General features: G+C 34.7%; 3 protein-coding genes and 1 non-coding gene across 4 annotated transcripts; 2 read left to right on the forward strand and 2 right to left on the reverse strand.

The window, feature by feature from the left end:
- Nucleotides 1-7537: 7537 nt before the first annotated feature.
- LOC144544709 (U1 spliceosomal RNA) lies at nucleotides 7538-7699 on the forward strand. Its single transcript, XR_013508312.1, has one exon. It is a non-coding gene; the product is annotated as a U1 spliceosomal RNA (small nuclear RNA).
- A 4748-nt stretch (nucleotides 7700-12447) lies between these two features.
- LOC144544066 (putrescine hydroxycinnamoyltransferase 1-like) lies at nucleotides 12448-12837 on the reverse strand. Its single transcript, XM_078292480.1, has one exon. The coding sequence runs from the start codon at nucleotides 12835-12837 to the stop codon at nucleotides 12448-12450; it is 390 nt and encodes a 129-aa protein (XP_078148606.1).
- A 3464-nt stretch (nucleotides 12838-16301) lies between these two features.
- Nucleotides 16302-16700, reverse strand: LOC144544067 (putrescine hydroxycinnamoyltransferase 2-like). Its single transcript, XM_078292481.1, has one exon. The coding sequence runs from the start codon at nucleotides 16698-16700 to the stop codon at nucleotides 16302-16304; it is 399 nt and encodes a 132-aa protein (XP_078148607.1).
- Nucleotides 16701-17614: 914 nt separating this feature from the next.
- On the forward strand, nucleotides 17615-20928 carry LOC144544465 (FAD/NAD(P)-binding oxidoreductase family protein). The gene is made up of 16 exons (XM_078292975.1): nucleotides 17615-17870; nucleotides 17939-18064; nucleotides 18164-18223; nucleotides 18317-18430; nucleotides 18534-18621; nucleotides 18697-18842; nucleotides 18924-19025; nucleotides 19129-19200; nucleotides 19274-19373; nucleotides 19666-19748; nucleotides 19842-19919; nucleotides 20007-20105; nucleotides 20218-20268; nucleotides 20388-20444; nucleotides 20519-20560; nucleotides 20656-20928. The coding sequence occupies exons 1-16, from the start codon at nucleotides 17730-17732 to the stop codon at nucleotides 20779-20781; spliced, it is 1485 nt and encodes a 494-aa protein (XP_078149101.1). The 5' UTR covers nucleotides 17615-17729; the 3' UTR covers nucleotides 20782-20928.
- The last annotated feature ends 1641 nt before the right edge of the window (nucleotides 20929-22569 follow it).

Here is a 22569-nt window from a genome sequence, read left to right on the forward strand (position 1 = left end):
TGCCGAAGTGTCGCTGGTCTGGTGTGCTGCCGCGAGTCAGAGAATGAGAGAAAGGCTTGGTAATGGTGTGCCGTGCCCGTGTGCAGTTTGCACCATTGGACGCTGGTCACTGATCAACTTCGAGTCAAAGAGAGAGAGATGGCGAGTCAGCGAAAGAGAGGGTTTGTTTACAGGGCAAGACGGCGAGTCAGCGTCTCAGCGAAAGAGAGGTCTCAATTTTCACCGAGGGTCGTCGATTTCGTTTTGAGAGAGAGAGAGAGCTGCGTCAAATTTGAATGAGATTTCGATCTGTCATTTTCAATTTCCAGAGAGATGGGCTCCGCTAATTAAAATTAATTGATTGGGCTCTGCCAATTAAAATTAAAATTGATTGGGCTTCGCTAATTTCCAGAGAGATATATAGTTTAGATGGGCTCCTCTCTCTTGTATTAATTGGGCTCCGCCTGTCCGTCAAAACTGCTTATTTCAGTTCGAAATCTCATTTCGAATTGAACAGCGCCTCGCGAGTTTAGTCAGCGAAAATTTTGCGGCTCCACTAAATCTATTTGGGCTTCAGATTGAACTATAGATATTTTATTTTAGACTCTAGAGGGGCAATTTAATTTCCAGGGAGGGTCAGAGCTGAAATAAGCAGAATTTTAGTACTATTTTTGAAAATCCAGAGGGGGTCAGTTGACCCTCCCTGTGCTACAGTAGATCCGCCCCTGATTTTCGGACCGTCCGAATCAATTCTACTCAGTCAAATTACCTAAGGGGATATGAATTCGAAATATACGGCGTCTCTTTAATATTCTTGTCAGAGTAAATCAAACTGTCCGAATCCAAACTCAAAATTTAGGTTACTTTGGATCCGAGTTGATTTGCAGCCGCAAGTCCGCACTTATATCTCATTTTCATTTTAATTATTTTAATTATTAATTGTGTCCTTTTCTGTCAAGCTAGGTACAGTTGCAGCATGCCAGCATTTGGTCGGAAATGGAAATTAATGCGCTAGTTTTTAATACTAGACGAAAGATAGATTTTCCTTGGAATGTTGATAGTTTTGTGCTAATCAAATATGATAATGACATTTTTTTGGAATGACATTTTCTGACGTTACATTATCTGACATTTACTTGGTAGTCTTTACCAATTATTTCAAAATGTAATTGCTGTAAACAAAGTTTAGGGAGTCTCTAGAATTTTGGATGAATTTCTTCTAATTAACTCAATACAATATTTATGGTACTCATGTCTATCTGTATACGTCACTACCGCATACGGCCTTCTGTCACTGCCATATACGATATAGACCACCCCACAGAGCAGAGACGCATACCGGTACTATTATTCCCCACGTATTACTTGAGTTCGGTTATATGTGTATTTAAAAGGTTCTCAGACTTTAAGGTCGGCTTGTGGGAGATAATTCTGATTATCACATGATATAATGTAATTAAACCAATTTTAAGAATTCTTTTTGAAAAACAATCATTAAATAAATTAAAGTTTTTATTTTTTTTCAAAAATATATATAACTTTTTATAAATTAAATGTACTAGAAGGATCACAATATTTTTTGGATTACCTAGAAGTGACTTTTGAACCGGGATCAATAACTCAGAATCTAAACATTTTTATTTTTTTTCCAATAACACATAAAGAAATATATTAATTTTTCTTACAACTGCGAAAAATTCGGCCTGAAAAATATTGATCCGAGTTATTTATTACAATCTTTCTAGTAAATCAAATTATATTGTATTCCATCTATTTTCAAAGAAATATACTCGACATTTCTAATATTTTAATACAAAAAAAATTAGAAATTTATGTTTTCTTTTAAAAAAAAAAGCAAAATCCACAAATCCGGCGCACCATTAACCGGACACATAAACCGATTAACCAACAACTGGTTAACCATTAACCGGTCCAATTCTCAAATTCCGGGAATTGGAGGATCAGAAAGAATGGATATTTTCGGTTATTGGATAACCGGTTTGGGTAGTTTTCGAATTTAGTCGGAATTTGGATATTTTTTAAAATTTTATTTATTTTTTGGATATAAATAAAAAAATCGGTATCTAATCTATGTCTTGCCAAGGGAGCCCACTGGGTTCGAACCCTAGCCTTTGAACCGCAGCCAGGCCTCGTTAGCTGAAGTGTTTATAGTACTTACATTATCCCCTCTCACACCGAGGTACAACGACTTATAACACCTATTAGTATGTAGAGGGCACTGGACCATCTATAGACAGAACTATGTATGCAAGGACATATTTCAATAGCATTCGAAGTATGACAAAATCTCAAATAGACATAAAAGAAAAATAAATATTATAGTAAAGAGCAATTAGAATTCATTACATCTATCTCTAGAGAGGAGGAGTTTAGCTACTCAAAGCCATGACAAATTAAAAGAAGTAATAAAAGAAAGACATAACCTATAACCTAGACACCTCTTCCTTAGAAGGCTCCTCCTTAGAAGACTCCTCCTTCTCCACGACTCCAAATATTTCACGCAATATTATGTTATAAACTATGAATTTACACAACTAAAACATGGATACTAATTCATATTACAAAAGGGGTTTATATATCCTAGCCTGGGGTGAGGAGTCATGGAGAACATGGAGATCATGGATGCCAAATGTAGCATAAAATGCTATATTTGGAGCGCTAAACTTAGACTTCAAGGCGAGACAAGGCTTGCCACATCTGAAGATTCGTCATTCTAGAAGGTTGATGTCCAATGGCTGAGATTTAATCCAAACTAGACAGTCCACAGATTCAATCCGTGTGCCCCTGCGGTATAGACATTTATGCCGCATGCGACATAGCTGAGGCCGCAAGGCACTGTACTTATCCGAATTTAAGTCAATTTTGTCATGTTGCATGTTATGCAATTTGTGTGAGGTGTTTGCATACTCCATGTGTTGCCCTATTTTGACGTCTTCTTTAGAATCGGCCTAAATATGATATTTTTACTCCATTTTCGACATAAATTCGCAATTTTCTCCAAAACCTGCCAAAATAGCCTAAAAACACATTTGCAGTAAATAATTCGGCAAAATGGGTACTTTGCATACGTATTTCCGCCATTTTCCATACTAAAAAGTAGTGATTTTCGCTATATGTTTTAGCTTTATCCAACCCCCTAAGCTTAAACATTTGTTCATCCTCGAACAAACTAAGTAAAAACTTAGTTTTAGGTTGACTTAAAACGTCCTCATACAATATGAATTAGCAAATAATTGAAAATTTTCTAAGCATAAGCTATAAACAAAAATGCCTACACAATTCCTAATATTTGTATTTAATGAATTTTTAGACAATGGAAACCTTTGCATTACCAACATTTCGATCTCAATTGAAATAATCTTGAAGATGACTAATCCTAAAATCATTATGGTAAAAGAGAGATCAAAATCTAATAATACTCAAATTTTCCATTCCCTCTAAATTTTGATCTCTCATTCGAATATAAGAATTTGTAGTCTATGCATGGAACTAGTAAAAATGCAACCTTAAAAACAAATGCAAAAAGTAAAACATCACATTTTAATTGGCTTCACCCTTCTATCGCATAAATATAAATGAGAGATTCTGTGTTCCGAATGCACCTAAGGATTTCATCGGGTGATTCTTTTTTTTTTATTTTTTTTTATTTCCTGAAATGATCTATAGTGTGAATCAAACACCTCTTAGGGAATGCGTATATATCCTCTGCATTAACTCAAAAGGAAATCTTTTGAGTTAATGAATCTCAATCGTCTGATTTTAAACGGAGTCAATCTGGATCTTGCCTAAAATATAGGATGCCCTTTAATATTAGTACAGATCTAGTCTGCATGAATTTTAAAATAAATCGGATAGTCAAAATTTATTAACTCAAAAGATTTTGTTTTGAGTTAATAAAGAGGATACGAATTCGAACATTGGAACTTCTCTTTTGTTGTTGACCTTTTCTTTGACTTATGCACGCTTTTATTTGCACATTTATACATTACAAGAGGAAGTGAACTAAATGTTTAAATTTCAAGCCAATTATGTATACTAGTAAAGAAAATAGATATTGGGTCCTGCTTATTAAATTGTTTCAGATTATTTCTCTTTCTTCTTCCTTTTTATAGGCATAGCTAATCTTGTGCGACGTGCATTCAACAGAGACGAAGTCTATATAACCGTTTAGCATTTTTGCCTACTACTCCAAAGTAAAAAAAATACAAGTGTCTTTCATAGAGCTAAGGCTTGACAAGTCCAAAAATAGTCATGATAAATATTGATTTTTCTTGGTTCATCCATTATCCAAAATTCATCAAGCAAAACTAGCTATATTGAAATGCTAGGATCGCCAAAAAGAGATGTAATCCTACCTTAGGAAGTTTTCTCATAATTTTTTTTTTTCATTGAACTTCTTTTTTTAGCTAAGAGGATTATTATGTAAGGGTGAGTAATTGGCTTAACTAATGAGGTCAGAAATACAACTATACATTAATATAAAACATAGAAATAAATTAAAATTATATTTATGAACCCTTTTTCTTTTCATTAAAAAAATCTTTCATTCACTAATGCATGATTATACAAATGCTGCGTCGACATCATTTTCTTAATTATATTAGAGATTAAATCAGTCGTTACGGGCAAACATGGTTGTGCTACAGTTCAAGTTTCTTCGATTTCAATGCCATGGGTTTTATTTTTTAATGGTACTGATAAAAAAAAAAAAAATTGGGCGTAAACGAGCCCCATCACGTGTAAAATTGCTGAGAAAATTGGGTAACTTCCTGGGTGGTTTTGTTGTCATAGAATGAGCCAACTTGTTCTTATTAATCAGCATGTGATTGATAACTCTCTGTATATAATGCTACAGTATTTTTCAAAACTACAAAAGCACTTGCAAAATTATAAAAAAGAGAAAAGATCCATGCCGCCCAATTGAAATCTCATGCAAAAACTTGATGAAATCCGACAGGCGACAGCACAGGTTAACGAGCTGATTCTACCACAATAATGCAATCCAACAATATAATAATCTTGCTTGTACCATCATTGACTGGCTTAAAGCTGAAATTTAGCACAAATTTTTAAAAAAAATATTGCCTGTGTCTATGCAAAAATGCACCTCTGTAATTTGAATGGCGTAATTCACATGGACCCCAAGCTGGCAAACGGAGGATCACGGGCCCGCCGAGGAGTACGTATCCTCTGAGATATCTCATATTTTGCGTAACCAACGTGTCCGGTGCCTATTCGGAGATAGCACGGGGCCCAGTATTATTTCAGATTTGAGATTTGTGCAGAACGTATTTGAAAGGTTGTGATATTCCAAAAGGTCACACAAAATATGAGATATCTCAGAGGATGCGAATGACCCGCCGAGTCCCCATTCCGAATACGCAATGCAAGTCCATTTCAGTCGAGTGGTTGAGCTCCAATTTACTGCAGCAGAAATGGAATTATTGATCTTGCATGTGCAGCTGATCGTTTGTTACTGTTAGAGCTCAATATATATTTACTACCAGAATGATCGCGCTTCACGCGATGAAGAAAAATATGTCAATGAGTTTGTTGTTCTTTTCTATTTATTTAGTTATTTTTCAACAATGTGATTCTTTCATGCTGTGCTTCGGCTAATGTTAGTGCAATTACTTTAGAATGGTAGTACATACATAGGGGTGTCAATGGGAAAATAGTATATTTGATGGATTCCTCTGCCGTTTGATTAATTTGCTTTAATTATTATAATAGAATAAGGTTACGGATAAAAATCATTTCTTATCCGTTATTTTATAAGATAATTTTTACAAATATAATTTTATATATATTTGTATGGAGATGATACATAATATAATAAAGTTTTGTACTTTAAAAAAATTTCAATATACAAATTAGTTGTATTTATTATTATTTTTATTTTATTTTTTTGTTTTTATTAATATTTTATCAAAAGTACAAATCGGAATTGTCAATGACATTTTTTTACCCGCTTATCTGATCTCTAATGTATTCGAAAAGACAGATGAAAGTAATTAATATTTTTTCGTTAATTTATCGGATACGGATAAAGATAAATATACTTTTTTCATTACCAGGACATATGGATATAAAAATGCTTCTACCACCCTAGTAGTACTAGGGGTGTAAACGGATCGAATAATATCTGATTTTATCCGAATCCGAATCCGAAAAAGTACTTAAATTATCCGATCCGTATTCGTATCCGAGACTATCCGTATCCGTATCCGAGACTATCTGTATCCGTATCCGTATTTGAAAAATTATAACGGATACGGTAAAGCATTTTACTATCCGTATCCGACCGTTTATACTTTAAACCACAACAAATGTGATATATGTTTTTAAATTGATTTATTAAATTGCATATTGTATGAATAATTTATTAAATTCCATATAGATATATATTTTGATGAACAATATAACACTATGACATAATTAGTGACAAATATTTTAATAATATAATAGATGTTTTGTAAATAACAAGCTAATTATGAAAAATATCCGTATCCGTCCGATATCCGATCCGTATCCGTAACATTTAATATCCAATCTGTATCCGTATCCGAGACTATCCGTATCCATATCCGTATCCAAAAAATTATAACGGATACGGATACGGTAAGACCACTATCTGATCCGTATCCGACCGTTTACACCCCTAAGTAGTACATATCACTTTCTTTATTAGTTAAAATTCTTCAGCCCGGTCCAAATATCATGACAAATAGTTTTCTCATCTCATGCATTTTTTTAGGGGGCAAACGGATCAGATACGGATCGGATGGTGGTAAAATCATATCTGTCTCCGCTTTTATTTTTCCGATACGGATCGGATATTAGATGAATACGCATGGATACAGATCGGAAATCGAATATCCGTAGATATATACATAAATATTTTCATAATATATATTAAATTATATAGTATATATCTATTATTTGGATACGAATAATTAAAATTCAAAACCGTATTCACAAGAATATTCGGATATCCATATCAAATTTTTAGATACGGATCCAGATACGGTCGGATATTATCCAATCTGAATGCACCTAATTTTTTTTTTTTAAATAACTCCCAACTCTCAAAAGCTCCAAAAATTAGTCCTCCAAAATTCTAAAATATATATAAAAAAAAATCGTGTCCAGCAAAGAAGCACTCATATCATAACAATTAATACGAGAACAAACACAGAAGATGACAATTAGTACCAAAGCAGATACAGATCATAACATAAACCTAGCACTATGGTGGAATATACGAGTCCGGATCCTTTAGATTCCGACCGTCCGATCCGAGATGAATGTGTGCGGCCTTTTACTTTTAATAGTCACGTCAAAACAAACAATCTGCTCCAATGCTCCAATGCCGCAACTCTGTGACCCAATAATGAAGTCGCTCGGCCATGCGCTCGCTGCTCGGCTTCTCCGTCCGCAACTCCTCTTCCCGGCTGGTTAGTCCCACATGAAATTACGAAATGAAGTAACAGCGAGTGAAGGCCTATAAAAGAGGTAACAGGTGCAGCGTTGAAAGGTACTTACCTGGACGGGGTCATTGAGCGATCAAGAAGACTCAAGCCTAGGTCAGTGACCTCCATTGCACTTTGGAGGATCTCTGGCCTACCATCTCCCTATAAGTGGGAGGCTGGACGTCACATTTTTTGGATGAGGGGGCACGTGTTCGCGCGGCCCCCGCCATATCTCAATTTAAACCTTTTCTTTGAACACTAAAGATTTCTTGGATACCTCTTAAATTTCAACTTTTTATCCTTTTGTGGTTTAATTGAAGGAAGAAAAATGAGTTCATATAACTTAATATAGACAAGTGTCATTTGTTTGTAGAATTTTAAAACTTGTACTTCATCATTCAAATGATATACAGGTTACAGCTTAATGTCAAATAACAATCATATTGAGAAAATAATGCCTACAATTTTTAATAGGGATAATTACCTCCACATCCAAGTATCTAATAATCTCCCCTAACCCCCAAATCTCAGCAATTATTTGTCTAATTTATGTAAGTGCCAAAAATTGTCTAATTAGTGTTCAAGTACAACATACCGTGCAATCAGGATCTTGGACATGGTGTTTTTGGTAACAAACATATAAGATCAATTGTTCTTGTTTCTTTTTCAAAAAACAGGTTACAAATGCTTCACCATTTCACCAGTGATCTCAGATATCCAAGAAACAAGCCCCTGTGTAGATATATGTCAATGAAAACACACCCTTTGATTTAAATTCAGCAAATTGCCTGGAGAAATGTCTAATTAGCCTAATTGTTAAGCAAATTGCTTGAAACAATGCTCTTGGTCTTATAAAGTGCAGGTGGATTCCTCTAGTCCTATATACATCTTTCAAACTGAGATCGGGTCCTAATTTTGCCATGCAATTACATTGCATTAATACAATTGCAAACTGTCTGATTTTTATCAGTATAGACAGCTGAGTTCAAGCACAACATCGAATCAAATCGAACATATTAGATCAATTTTTCCTTTCTCTTTCTAAAAAGAAAAACAGGTTACAGATTCTTCACTTCACCAGTGGATCTCAGATATCAAAGAAACAATTTCCCATGTGGATATATTTAAATGAAAACACACCCTTAGATTTAAATTCAGCAAACTAAGCTGAGCAACTTCAAGATTTGTTACAGTAACTTCAAGATTCGTGTTGATAAAGTTGACATGAATCTTGATACAAATAGAACGTCTCTGATTTGCTATCGAACGAAACCAAATTTGATGTGATACCCTGGATCAAACAGCTACCAATTGAACACTAAAGATTCCTTTGATACGCAGGGGAATCAAATACATCAGAGAAAGGTATCCTTGGGAAAAGCAGTAAGTGCTGGTACACATCCAGTGCAGGGGGTTCAATTATCGCAGGCCCGGGAAACTCTATCCTGGAGATGGACTGCTACCGGAACTTATAGTGCAAACTCGGTCTATAAAATGATGATAGGGGCTGGCAAGATTCGATACCGTTTCACCAAAGTTTGGAAGTTTCATTTACCACCAAAGGTAAGATTGTTCATTTTCTTTCTGCTACAAGGTAAAGTGCTGACTAGGGATGTTTTGAGAAGAATTCAAGAGTGAGCAGTTGCTGTTAGTGGTTGGTGGTGGTGCCAGTGTAGACGTGTAGTATATGCTTCAATTCATGTGAGGCTAGCTTATATGCTGAATGTACTGGTCATTGAGAAAGGTAATTTTTTGTCGAAGGTCTGAACTTTTTCCCCCAAAATAAGAACTCTTAACTCATTGAGCTGGATTTGTTGTTCCTATTGTTATGAATCCTCCATGTTGTGTAAATTATAGGTGAAGATTTCTGGTGAAGGCAGATGGTTCATACATATACTAAATTTTTGTAGGATGGTTTGTATTCATCTGATCAGAAAATTATACTATATTATAGAGATTTCTTTAAATTAAATGAAAATGAGATAAAATGTAATTTTGTTGTCATTCAAATATATATTACAAAAGCAAACAATCCCTAAATATCTTATTTTACTCAGATGGTCAAAAGTAATTACTAAATTTTCTTTAATCAAAATATAAATTATGATTAAATATAAATTATGGCTATCTCATAAATATATGTACTGGTAAAGTTTCGGGTTGTATATGCAAGTCGTACTACTGGTAACAAAACTATACACCCAATATAAATAGTGAAAGACTGAAAGTGATGTGTCTTGCTTCAATACACAGATACCAGTTTAATTTCTGTAAAATACATGTAAAAAGTATCAGAAGTGACATCCTCATTTTAAGAAAAATCTTACAAACAAAATTCAAAAGACAAAAGTCACTACTACAGAATAAGTGATTGTACACGGACATAAATAGGAGAGCTACACGGATTTCCTACCGTGTGGAATGTGAGGGTTTAGAAATCCCTGAATATTTATACACGGATATTTATCCGTGTGCGATTATCGAGAGCTACACGGATTATTACATAAACAACCGTGTACAAACGCTTGCCAGCGTCGCTCTCAAAATAACCGAGCTACACGGATATTTACATAAACAGCCGTGTATGATTACTCTTTCTACGCGGACATTTAGCTAAATGTCCATGTACAATTACTCTTTCTACACGGATATTTAGCTAAATGTCCGTGTAGCTCTCTTATTTTTTTTATATGTTTATTTACCTTTCTACACGGACATTTAGCTAAATGTCCGTGTAGCTCTCTTATTTTTTTTATATGTTTAAATACCTTTCTACACGGACATTTAGCTAAATGTCCGTGTAGAATTACTCTTTCTACACGGATATTTAGCTAAATGTCCGTGTAGCTCTCTTATTTTTTTTTTATATGTTTAAATACCTTTCTACACGGACATTTAGCTAAATGTCCGTGTAGAATTGTTTTTTTTTCAATTTTTTTTAATGTTTAAATACATTTCTATACGGACTTTAGTTAAATGTCCATGTAGAATTGTTCTTTTTTTCCCATTTTTTTTGTGGCTAGCTTCCAATTTTGTTAGCCATTTAAAATTAGAATTCCAAAATAGAGAAACATTAAACAGAGGTCTTTTAAACTCATAATTCCAAAACTATACAACAGTATAAATAATTTATGTACACTAAATTATACAAAATTATACAAATCCATATTGAGCATTACAAAATTTAAATTGAAACTGCCTTGTCCACATACATCTGACATCGTCAATTTGCTCCTTGATGTAACACTTTTGCTTTGGTCCATACTACAATTATAATTTGGTATTAGTTAGTAACAAGAAAAGGTAGAAGATTACAATTCATGCAACATATATATATACAAAGCCTTTTGTACATGCAATCTGATGTGATAAAACATAACATATACTCCTCAGGATCCAATACAATGTTTGTATAAAAGTTATATCCTTACCACTTAGTAATCACATGATCAAGCTTTGGCCCAAAATTCGTTAAGTTGGGCTCAAATTGCCAAAACTCTTGGTTATGATCTAGTTTGGACCAAAATTTCATACAAACTAAGGCGTATTAGATCCAACATATCAAAAAAGGAGCTCCCATGTGATCCATGACATGATGCCTCTTGGTTAAAGGTCTCCAACATATTGCATCTCCAATAAGAATCCATTGATCAACATATATGTGCATACATAATAGGGAATAAAAATTCTCCTTTAAAATTTTCATCCAAAATTATAAGAAAATATTTATATATAAAATTAGTTGAATCTGTCTAGCTTTTATACGAACCATTGAAAATCAATTTCGTAAAAAAAAATTATTGCATCTTATATGAATTTACGATGGCTCTGATATCAAATGATAGTCTTAATAATTCATGACGTGTTTTGCAATTAAAAAAACACAAGCAATCCAGAATCTGTAAATTCAAAATAAAATAGCAAAGTAATTTAAATCTTACAGTTCTGAAGTGCAGACATCTTTAGGCGGAAGCGTTAGTACTGATCTTCAACGGTTTTTCTCAGATCTGATGATGGAGACCTTAGGCGTTTTCTTTACTTCTCACTTTCATAAAATGGTCCACATTACACTAATTATTTACATTATCTTAACAAATCAAGCATGCATGTATTAATTAATAATTGACCTAAATAAGCAATAATAAGCTAGTAACAGAAAAGAGAAATATATATATATATATACATGACTAAGCTTAGCAAGATAGAGATGAGAAATACAAATTAACTTCAAAGATCTCAGATCCTAGCTCTTTGTGCACAGAAATCAGAATGACACTTCTGGAAGGAGAGAGAGAGAGAGTATTAATTGATCAAAACGGCGCTGCTAGAAGGAGGTCTTTTATATAACCAAAACCCTAGAATAACCTTTCTACACGGATTTTTTACTTAAAAATCCGTGTAGCTCTCTCAAGGCTTTCTATACTGTTATTTAAACAAAAAACCGTGTACAATTTTCACCTTTCTACACGGCTCTTTATTAAACGTCCGTGTTGCTCTCTCAAGTTTTCTACACTGCTATTTAAACAAACATCCGTGTACAATTCTTACCTTTCTACACGGTTCTTTAATAAATATCCGTGTAGCTCTCTTAAAGCTTTCTACACTGTTATTTAAATAATAATCCGTGTACAGTTCCTAATAAACGTCCGTGTAGCTCTCTCAAGGCTTTCTACACTGATTCTTTAATAAACATCCGTGTAGAGATCCCATAGATATTTCGGGCTTCCAAAAAATTACAATTTCTCCACGGTTTTTAGGTAAAATTATCAAATCCGTGTACAATGTGCAGTGTACAATGACCATTTTTGTAGTAGTGAGTAGAGTGCAAAAGCATTAACCTGGAACAATTACTTTTGTTCATGCACTTTAATTAAGAGATCTGCAAACAATTGCCAGAGACAATCTTCTCTCTAATTCTCCCAACAATCATATGTCACCCATTGCATCTGTCTACAAATTTGAATTCGTACGGTTTTCATATTCTTGAAAAAATGGGCATGTCATAGAAGAGATCCTTGAATTTCGACATGGTTTCTTGCTCCAACGTGATCTGGACCGATATTCCGGCACTATCATTTTTTATGTACACAGTGTTATCTGGAGTGCATGCTCTGATCATAAAATTTGGGGGTCCCAACCCAAAGTCAGCATCCAGATTGGGCATTCCAAGCCAGCTAACAACCTTCAGCTCCGATACCAGTTTGTCATCATCTGCTAAGAAACTCTTCCCACTGCTGTGCATCAGTTCCATACTATCGATTGCTGATCTTACGTAGCTATCATCGACACAATCTATCGCACCTTTTATCTTTTGCACCAAGCTTGCCACAGACTCGAACAACACGTCGTGGACTGTGGCAACCATATAGATTGCACCATATAGATTGCATCTCCTGACACATAGTTTTCTAGTTGCACCATATAGATTGTTTTATTAATGTCATCATTTAAAAACGTTGTCTTAATATTCATCTACTAAAGCTCCAAATTAAAATGCGTAATCAATGCCAATATGATATTTAAAGATACTTTCAAAAATAGAGTATTGATGATTCAAATAACATATTAATCAATATGCCTTCCTTTGAGCCGACAATATTAATTATATGTAAACATAATAATAATCACTATACTCTATGTGCACATAATTTTAACAATCATTAACATTCCTTTGGGCCGGTTAATGCTTGCATTCATTAAATAAAATCAAATAGAAAGTCTCTTAAATCTTTAGAGACAAGACGGGCTTTATATTTTTTTATTGACATTTCTGAATTTTTTTGAGGGCTTCCAATATTGTCTGAAACAATTTGGCCTACAACAACATCTTCCAAAACTTGGTGCGGCCCTGAGTGGCCTGCACCTGTCTCTGAATTTTTATTTTGTGTTGTTTCATCTTGTTGAGTTTGATTTTCAATAATGATTTAGTCTATAATGGTGTTTTGAGTAAAACTCGGATCTATATCCACAAAACTCGCAACACCTGATGGAATATTTGCATATTCTTCCTCAAAATCAATTATTTTCTCACCCCCACAAACTCAACATCCTTCAAAAATTTTGCATTTCCTGTCTCAAATACATTATGTTCTGTAGGATTATAAAATTTATAACCCCTTGAGCGCTCATTAATGCCTCTTTATGAACATCTTCATTATCATAAGACACATGCAATTAGACCTGTTCTATTTTTCCTTTTCCTTCTTTTGATCAAAAGTACTTGTATCCGTAATAGTGGGACAAGTTTTTCTAAACGCAAGGTCCAGATCCATGACACTGAGAACTATTACTATGTTCTCATATCAAAATTTGAAGTTGGTTCTATTTAACATAAAAAAAAAATATTGTTTAGGCCTTTAACAATGCTAACTGAAAAATCACGAACTAAAAATCACAAAGAACAACACGAATAAAAAATCTAAATTTATAAATTACATTCAAATAAAGGTCCAACTTGCTCAAAATATATAAAATGATTTTCCCTTTTGTTACTATACACACGAATTTCACAACCAGGTAAGTCAGGGATCCCTAAGGATACACTTCGAATTCTGACTTGCCTAGACAGAACTTTCATCGACATTGTTACATTCATAGTATCGTAAATCTTAATAAATCATCACATTATATGAGACTTAAAAACCATCTTAAAACCAAAGTATCGATTTCCATTAAGCGGCTACCTTTGAGTAATGGGTCAATTTCTTATGATACTTTGACGCAATAATAAAGTACTGATAGCCTAGAACATACCGAACAACATGCCTTCCTTTGGGCCGACAATGTTGACATATGTATAAAATTTTTGGTCATCACTATACTTTATTATCACTTACTTGTACAAATAATTTTTGTAACTATTACCTTCCTTTGGGCCGATAATGGTTACATCCATTAATTGCACCTTAACTTTCTTTTGTAAAATGAATTTAAATTAATCTTGTCAAAAGAGATACATTTGAGTACAATTAGAACTCAATTAATTCAATTCAAGATACATACAACTTTAATGTCTTTATAAGAATTATAATTTATACTTTAGCCATAAAACAAAATTGCAATTAAATAAATAAATATAATTACATCATAATAACTGCAATTTTAATCTCAGAAATTATTCTGTAATTTTCTAGAGAGTTATGTGGCCTCCACGAATTTTAGTGCGATCTGCCAATTTAAGAAATGTATTTTGTGCGTTTGCATCAAAAACCGTGTTTTTGCATCAAAATTCGTGCGGCCGAATCTTTTTTCTGAGTAGCTGTAAAACTGCATTTATTATGCTGAAATTGACTCGTGACCTAGAGAGATTTCATAATTTTGGAAGCACCTTAAGTAACCTTTGAAATTTAAAAATTTAATTCCAAATCTGTATATTTTGTTTTAGGAAATTTATCAAAAATAAATTTCACCAAAAACAAAAAGAAAATCCATAACTACCTATTAAAATTTGCCAATAAAGGCTATGCGAAATTTTGCGTAGCCTCTGTGAGTCCACACGGAGGGTTGTATAAAATCTGTTAGGACCGAAATTTTGATTAAAAATTTGCAATTTCAATTGAAAATCTTCTAGCAAATTTTAGCCAACTTAATAACTTAAAATAGGCAATTATGACTGCGAACTTTTACAAGTTTTGTGCTCTCCAAACAAAAATTTTCAGATTTAAAACAATCAAGAAAAATCAAACAAAAAATCGACGAAAAAATCATCAATAATTTCTTATTCTCTCTAGATCCTAAAAGACTTAATCCTTCGGCATAGGAAGGCTCTGATATCACTTGTTAGGAAATCATAAAGGCCAAACAATTACGCCTTATCTGGAGATCAAACAATTATATCTCATCTAGGGGTCAAACAATTATACCACGGGGAAAGAGAAACAGTTCTCCACCTTAACCTAAGGATCGTCCTATGTCAAAGAGACCCAAAACATAAATCATAATTGCGGAACATAATACCTGATTCCATGTCGTTTGCCATGAAATAACCAAAGCCTTATAGAGTAAGCCGTCTCCATGAGCACGAGACAAGTCTTCAATGGCAAGAAATTATTCTCGCATTTTGTCGTCGGGTCGAGGAATAAGTCTTCCAAGACAGCAAGGTGTGGCCCTTGAGAAATCCTCTCCATATTACCTAATGGATTTCTCTTCTCTATTCTTTGATGGTGAAAGAAGAAAGAAGACACACAAAACTGTATTTTTCTTAAGAAAAAAATATATGTTCAGTTTCTGTGCTTTTTTTGGTTACCTTGTGCCTTGGGGACCAATCCTTATATATAATAACCTTTATGGTTATCTGCCAAATTGAAAAAAGATATAATGTGCTATGCATCAAAAACCGTGCAACTGCATCGATATTTGTGCGGAAAGCACAACCTCCATAAAGGCAGATTGAATTGCAAATTTCTAAATCAGTACATCAATAATTTGATCTTTGCCTAAATTATTCTATACATTTATGGACCACATCTTAATGAATATATTAATTGTCTATTACCTTATTTGATCACTTTAATTGACAATCATATAGGTAAACAATCCATAATTAAATTACATATATGCTCAATATTGACATTAAATTCAACATAAATCAAACTTATAGGAAGATATAACAACTCGCGTCGTGTAAAGTCAAAATATAAAAGATCTGACTTGTACGATGTATACTTCACATTATGTTAATATTTTTATGAGGACAGGTGGTATTAGATCAAACGATAGATACAGTATGAAAACAAAATAATTATCAAAATACAGAAAGTAAAGTTGTATGTATATGCAATTTTAGAAAATTTTGAATTGTTGCTAAAGCTACACTAAATTGATGAGAAATTAAACCTGTAACATGAGCAGCACGGTTGGGTACTGATGAGCTGATCCAATCATGCTTGGGAGAAACATCTTGCTCATCTCGGGTGACGGCTCCAACTCATTAAAGTTGTCGAGTGTGAACTCCGAGTTGGCCACCACAAACAGAGCACCGACTGCATTGCAGTCTATCTTGAGCCGGTCGTCGGCACCCATCACAAGCCGCCCAGCAAAAGGGTAATACGGCACAAGCATTTTTGCAAGGGCAATCTTGACAGCATCCACCGAAACGAATTTCGGATCAGAGCTGGAGCTGGCCGGATAGAAGTAGATAACTGGAGTGTATCCGTTTTGTGCCAACATGATGTCCAGGTTGGAGAGCCATAGGTCATGCTGTGGCGTCTTCTCACTAGGAACCACCATGAACGATTCTACCACCTCAACCATCTCTCTCTCTCTCTCTGAAATTTTTTAATAGTAGCTGTCAAGGACACTATGTGCAGTGCATGTGTGATTTTATAAGGGGACAGAAGCAAACGGGTCGGGTCGGGTTGGATTTGAGATTAGTAATTTCTTGTTCCGGTTGAGCTTGACTATTGGATTATTTGGATTGTTGGTTTATTTTAAATTTGGATTTTCTTCGAATTAGGACTGTCAATGATTTTGTTGCGCTGCATGCATGTGGGGGTGGGCCTGGCTTTCTAAAAGAAGAAATAAGAGATACGCTGTCGGTAGCTCGCATAAGGAGATTTTATGTGAATCTTTGAACTAAAATGAGGAGGAACAAACCATATATCTTATAATGATGTTCCCTAAATAATGGAATGCCCCAGAATTTTCCATTCAATTCACAACGATAGATTTTCTTCATCTCTATAATGCAAGATCAGCGAAGATTCGTAACATAATTAACATAAGGTAACTTGTTCTTTTATTAATCAGCAACTTGTAATATAAGGAAAATTTTTCTTTTATATTAATCAGCTTGTAATTGACAACTCGCTCTACAACACGCTACCGTATTTTATATTAATCTGGCTCCTCTCCGATTGTAATGGCTCCGTAGATAGCGCTGACAAGTTTGAACCGTTAATTTTATTTCATACGGTCCAGATCAAAACCAACCCCATAAGTATATCTGTTGTTTGCGATTTAATCACTTAAGTCGGCTTATATTTGAAATGGACGGTCAATACCTGGCTAGCACCAAACGATTCAATCCGACATCTGTAGACGATCCTAATTTGGTGGGCCGCAGGGTTCTTCATTGGGCAAACTTATACGCTGTAATAGTTAACAGGCCAAAGCCCATATTAGTAAGAGTCGGCCCAGTAAGCGTACCCATCCGAAGGCCTTATCTGGGCCGGATTCCTCCGGCGTTATAGGAAAGGAAAACAGAAGCACTCACAAGTCACAACCTGTTCGACGAAATGCCTCACTGATGCCTTCGCCATGCTGGAACCTTTCCATCTTCTCCACTACAGGGCTTCAATGGAAACCACACGGTTATGCAAGACCAGCCGTTTTCTCCCCTATATCTTCAGAAGAACTTCCAGCTCCTTTCCTGTGTTCTGTTCTGCCACCGGCAACCAAGTATGTTTCAACCATCTCTCCCTCTCTCTCTTTTTCACGAGACTCTATAAGCATAATTTTTGTGGCAGAAGAGTGAGCAGTTACTGTTAGTAGTTGGTGGTGGTGCCGCTGGAGTATATGCTTCAATTCATGCCAAGAGGTTATCTCCTAAGCTTAATGTACTGGTCATTGAGAAAGGCAGATTTTTGTCAAAGGTGTGAATTTTTTCCCCTAAAATATGAATTGAGATTAACTCGTTGAACTGGGTTTTTTTTTCTTATTATTACGAATCCTCCATGCTGTGTTAACTATAGGTGAAGATTTCTGGTGGAGGCAGATGCAATGTGACTAACGGCCATTTTCACGAACCAGTGGTGATGCCTTCATCCTGAGCAGCTTATACTTGGTTAGTTACTGGTATACACTAGAGAGATCTTAAGTGTACCAAATTTATATGTAAATTGCAGAGATTGGCAGAGAACTATCCGAGAGGGAATAGAGAATTGAGGTGGTCCTTCTTTGATGTTCATGGTCCCCAAGATACCATGAATTTTTTTTCAAACCAAGGCATTCAACTGAAGGTTTCTTTTCTACCATTTCAAATTACATCTTTCTTTTTCAGAATTGCTTACAGCTGCTGCTGTTCTTTTTACTAATCTAATGCTGAGATTCACTTGCTCATAGACAGAAGATGATGGAAGGGTTTTCCCTGTGAGTGACAACTCAGCTTCAATTGTAGATTGCCTTCTCAATGAAGCTCGAAGGCTTGGAGGTACTTGAATTTGCAATTCATTTTAAAGTTAAATGTCTTTTGTAGATTGTATCTGAGGTTAAAGTTATTTTCAAGTTCTTTTGCAGACTGGAAAGACGGTCTCTGATGTATCTGTAATTGATAACGAGCAATTTCTTGTCAAGGTCAAAAAACGCACTGCCAACCTTGTTGAAGAAATCAAGGCTAATTATGTTTTGGTTTCTACTGGGAGTAGTTGGCAGGTTTTATTACATCCTTTTTTTTCAAATAGTATGGAATTAGTGTTCTTCAGTTGTTATAGATGTAACTTGAGACTTTTCTAGGGTTACTCGATTGCTGCTAAACTCGGTCATTCTATTATTGAGCCCATGCCTAGCTTGTTTACCTTTAAAATCGCAAATGAGAAGCTTCCAAGCTTGTCTGGGGTAATTTTTTTTCTTTTTTTCTTTATAGTGCAGGTTCTTAATTTAGTCCTGCTTTTGATATGTTTCTAAAAGAAGAGCAAATTACATCCCTGGCATTATTTAGGTCTCTTTTCCAAAAGTTAGAGCAAAGCTGGAGCTGGATCATGTAAAAAGAAGAATACCTGAACTAACTCAGGTAGTAATTTTTATTTCTCCTATTGTTAAAGTAAATTTGAGTTCTATTCTTAAATCACTTGCCACCTTGACAGGTAGGTCCATTGTTGGTGACTCATTGGGGACTCAGTGGGCCCGTGATCCTGCGGTTGTCAGCTTGGGGTGCACGTGAATTATTCCATTCCAATTATAGAGGTACATAGCCATAAGCAATGTTTATTGGAAGAATATGCAGTAAACTATTGCATCTTTAAGCTAGTCAATGATGGAACAAGCAAGATTATATTGTTGGATTGCAATATTGTAATATGTTAGGTCAACTAGCAGATCATTTGTGTGTAATGATGCCTACCGCTTATGGAGTTATGGTAATGATGTGAAAAGATGGATCGGATAATACGGTCCATAAAAAAGAAATGATATGATATGTCGGGAAGTCTGGTAGAATACATACTCACGTATTAGGTTATTTTATTATATCAAACAGGAATGCTTTATGTTGACTTCACACCAGATATCCACATTGAAGAGGTGAAGCAAGCCCTCTTTCACCATAGAGACCAGCTTGCGGTTTGTTTCATATTTGTGCTTTCCTTTCCTGTTCTCGGAAAAATTGTATGCTTTATCTTTTTTTAATTTATGCTAATAAATTTCCTTCTGCAGAAAAACAAGCTAAACAATTGTTTCCCTCTGCAATTTGCTCTGTCAAAGAGATTTTGGAGGCTTTTAGTTGCAGAAGAGGTCATTTCTCTCACTAACACATTATTTACATACTCTCTTGATTTTGAATTTGCTCTTTGAGTTTCTACACAGTATATCGCTTTGCAGGGTTTAGATGGTGATGTGCCATGGGCAACTGTTTCAAATAACAATTTGAACTCAATTGCACTTTTGCTGAAGCAATTCCCCTTCAAGGTGGTAGGAAAAGTGAGTCTTCTTTCTATTTTATGTACCCACTGGTACAGTATCAAGAATTTATGATCCTTGGCTATAGTAAAAGATTTAAAAAATCATGATTCATGTTTATATTTTAACATAGGGCCAATTTAAGGATGAGTTTGTCACTGCTGGAGGGGTCCCACTTTCAGAGGTTTTTTTTTTTCGAATTGATATCTTTCTTTTATGGATATCGTTGGTTCAAAACTAAAAATAAATTTTATTACATGATAGTTAGTTTACTAATTTTGTCTTCTTTTTGGGTACTTGAAGGTGTCTCTTAACACCATGGAGAGCAAGAAATGTCGAAATCTTTTCTTTGCTGGGGAGGTAATTCTTAGAAAGTTTATATATTTCTCTCAGTTTTCATTGATTACTATTTTTACTATGGTACATTTCTTCAGGTTCTCAATGTGGATGGAATTACTGGTGGATTCAACTTTCAGGTTGGAAGCATCTACTCACATTTTCCTTCTGTGAATTATTAAAATATTTATATTTTCTAATTTTCACCGTATATGTTATTTTGTTTTGGTAACAGAATGCTTGGACTGGGGGTTACATAGCTGGAACAACCATTGGCACATTAGCATCAAGCAGTAACTGTGAAAATTCATCACGAGAGCAATTAAAAATCCCATTAGAGAAAATAAAAAACCTTGAATAGCCATGCATGGTATTTCTTCACTGCAACAAAGAGTGGAATGTTTATACAATAATAGAAAATAGAAAAAAGAAAAGATGGTAGTTTTTAATTTGATGCTTTATAATTTGTGTGAATTTCATCCTTTATAATTAAGCTTTGCATATGCCATCCTGGCACAAACATTGTTGCTTCGTTGCATTTGAGGACGTGGCGGGCGCATCTCCATTGACATCCTGTACCTCTCCTTGTTCCACATCGGTACCAAACGTTTCACCGTTGGGCACCACATAATAACTAGGAAAGCTATCGATGATGTCAGAAGCAAGGCACAAGTCTCGCCACATATCATCAGCCTCACAAAACTTGCTATGAGCGACACGGCAGCTAGAACTGATCCATACTGCCTCAGAGTGCCCCTCTTGGGTTGCCCTAAATCAATAGAAGGCAATGGTGAAGATACATAATACGATGATATCTCACTTTCACCCTCAGACTCTGTTGTGGCTTCTGACATTGTGTCTGGTGTCTCTGTGTATGCCCGGGAAGCCTTCCTTAGTTGAACAGTCTCTGGTGAAAATTGTCTTGAAGATGTTGATTCTGCCGACTCCGTCATCGACATTTCTCTTGAGAATAAATCGGAGAATGGGCTCATTGTCATGTCTGACATACCGCTGTCTGATATCTCCTCTTCGTCATGATCCCCTGCGTCTGATGTGTTGTTGTAAGCCTTCATCTCATGCCTTGTCTACAGTTATCAAAAATTGCCAAAAACATCAGAAGGAATCAAAATGTAATTGTAGTAATTAGAAGTTGCTAAACAAAGTTACCAACCTACCTTAGGTGGGATTGGAGGCAGTGGTTGCTCTCCTTCATGATTTTTCCTCTTCTTTCTGCTCTTCTTAAGAAAATTAAAAAACACATTTAAAATTTGTAAAAATTGGATTGGAACATTTCTCCAGGATAATATTTTATCTGAGTATTAAACAAAATCTCGTTTTGCCTTTCTGCTCCAATACTGTATTTGCATTTTTCTTACTTTTGTTTCATAGTAACAGAACATGTTCTCTTTTTTCCTGATAATTCATAGGCATTCATTCAATACATGGGTTCAATTCTCATAAACCAAATGAAAACTAGAGTTTATTATTATTATCACCTTAGGAATACATGTAATGGAAGTGATAATTTTATCCATAATGCGGCTGCCCCGACGGTGGTGGCGACGAGGATGACATGGCTCCTCCGTTGTACATTGTAGATCAGCCATGCATCCGTTGAAGGTTCCACCAGAATTTCCTGTTTCAGTTTGTTGCCTACATAAACTCTCTTGTTAGATATTTCAAGATAATCTTAACGACTTTGCAAGGAGTTGAGCTAACATAACGGTTTTTTTGCCTTTATTTAGCAAATTAGTTGGATTATATCCTTTATATCTATTGATGTGCACTTGTTGAGCACACATATGAGAGTTTGTTATGTTGAGTATTTTTAATTATTTTAACTAAAATGAATTTTCGGATTTTTCCCAAAAATTATAATTATTGAAGAAAAATTAAATTTTAAGTGAGAATGTAATAAAAATAAGAAATAATATTTTGCTTCATAGAAAAAAAAATAATTTAATAAATAATGATACACTAAAATTATAGACATCGCCGCAAATAGCTGAGATGCATGTTAATAATTTTCCTAACAAGGTTGTACCAATACTAATTAACTAATAATATTTCTTTTCAAAACCTCTAGGTGAAATGAAACATGATATTTGAATTTTTTTTTTGTCATAGCATAACATACCAGCAATAAAAA

This window comes from Carex rostrata, chromosome 26 (assembly GCF_964058835.1).
Source record: "Carex rostrata chromosome 26, lpCarRost1.2, whole genome shotgun sequence".
NCBI classification, from domain to species: Eukaryota; Viridiplantae; Streptophyta; class Magnoliopsida; order Poales; family Cyperaceae; genus Carex; species Carex rostrata.

Coding starts and splice junctions, on each gene's coding strand:
- LOC144544066 (XM_078292480.1), bottom strand. CDS start 12,837: ATGGTTGCCACAGTCCACGACGTGTTGTTCGAGTCTGTGGCAAGCTTG.
- LOC144544465 (XM_078292975.1), top strand. CDS start 17,730: ATGCTGGAACCTTTCCATCTTCTCCACTACAGGGCTTCAATGGAAACC. Junction 17,871..17,938: donor GTTCTGCCACCGGCAACCAA/GTATGTTTCAAC, acceptor TTTTTGTGGCAG/AAGAGTGAGCAGTTACTGTT. Junction 19,749..19,841: donor ACCATAGAGACCAGCTTGCG/GTTTGTTTCATA, acceptor TTCCTTCTGCAG/AAAAACAAGCTAAACAATTG.
- LOC144544067 (XM_078292481.1), bottom strand. CDS start 16,700: ATGGTGGTTCCTAGTGAGAAGACGCCACAGCATGACCTATGGCTCTCC.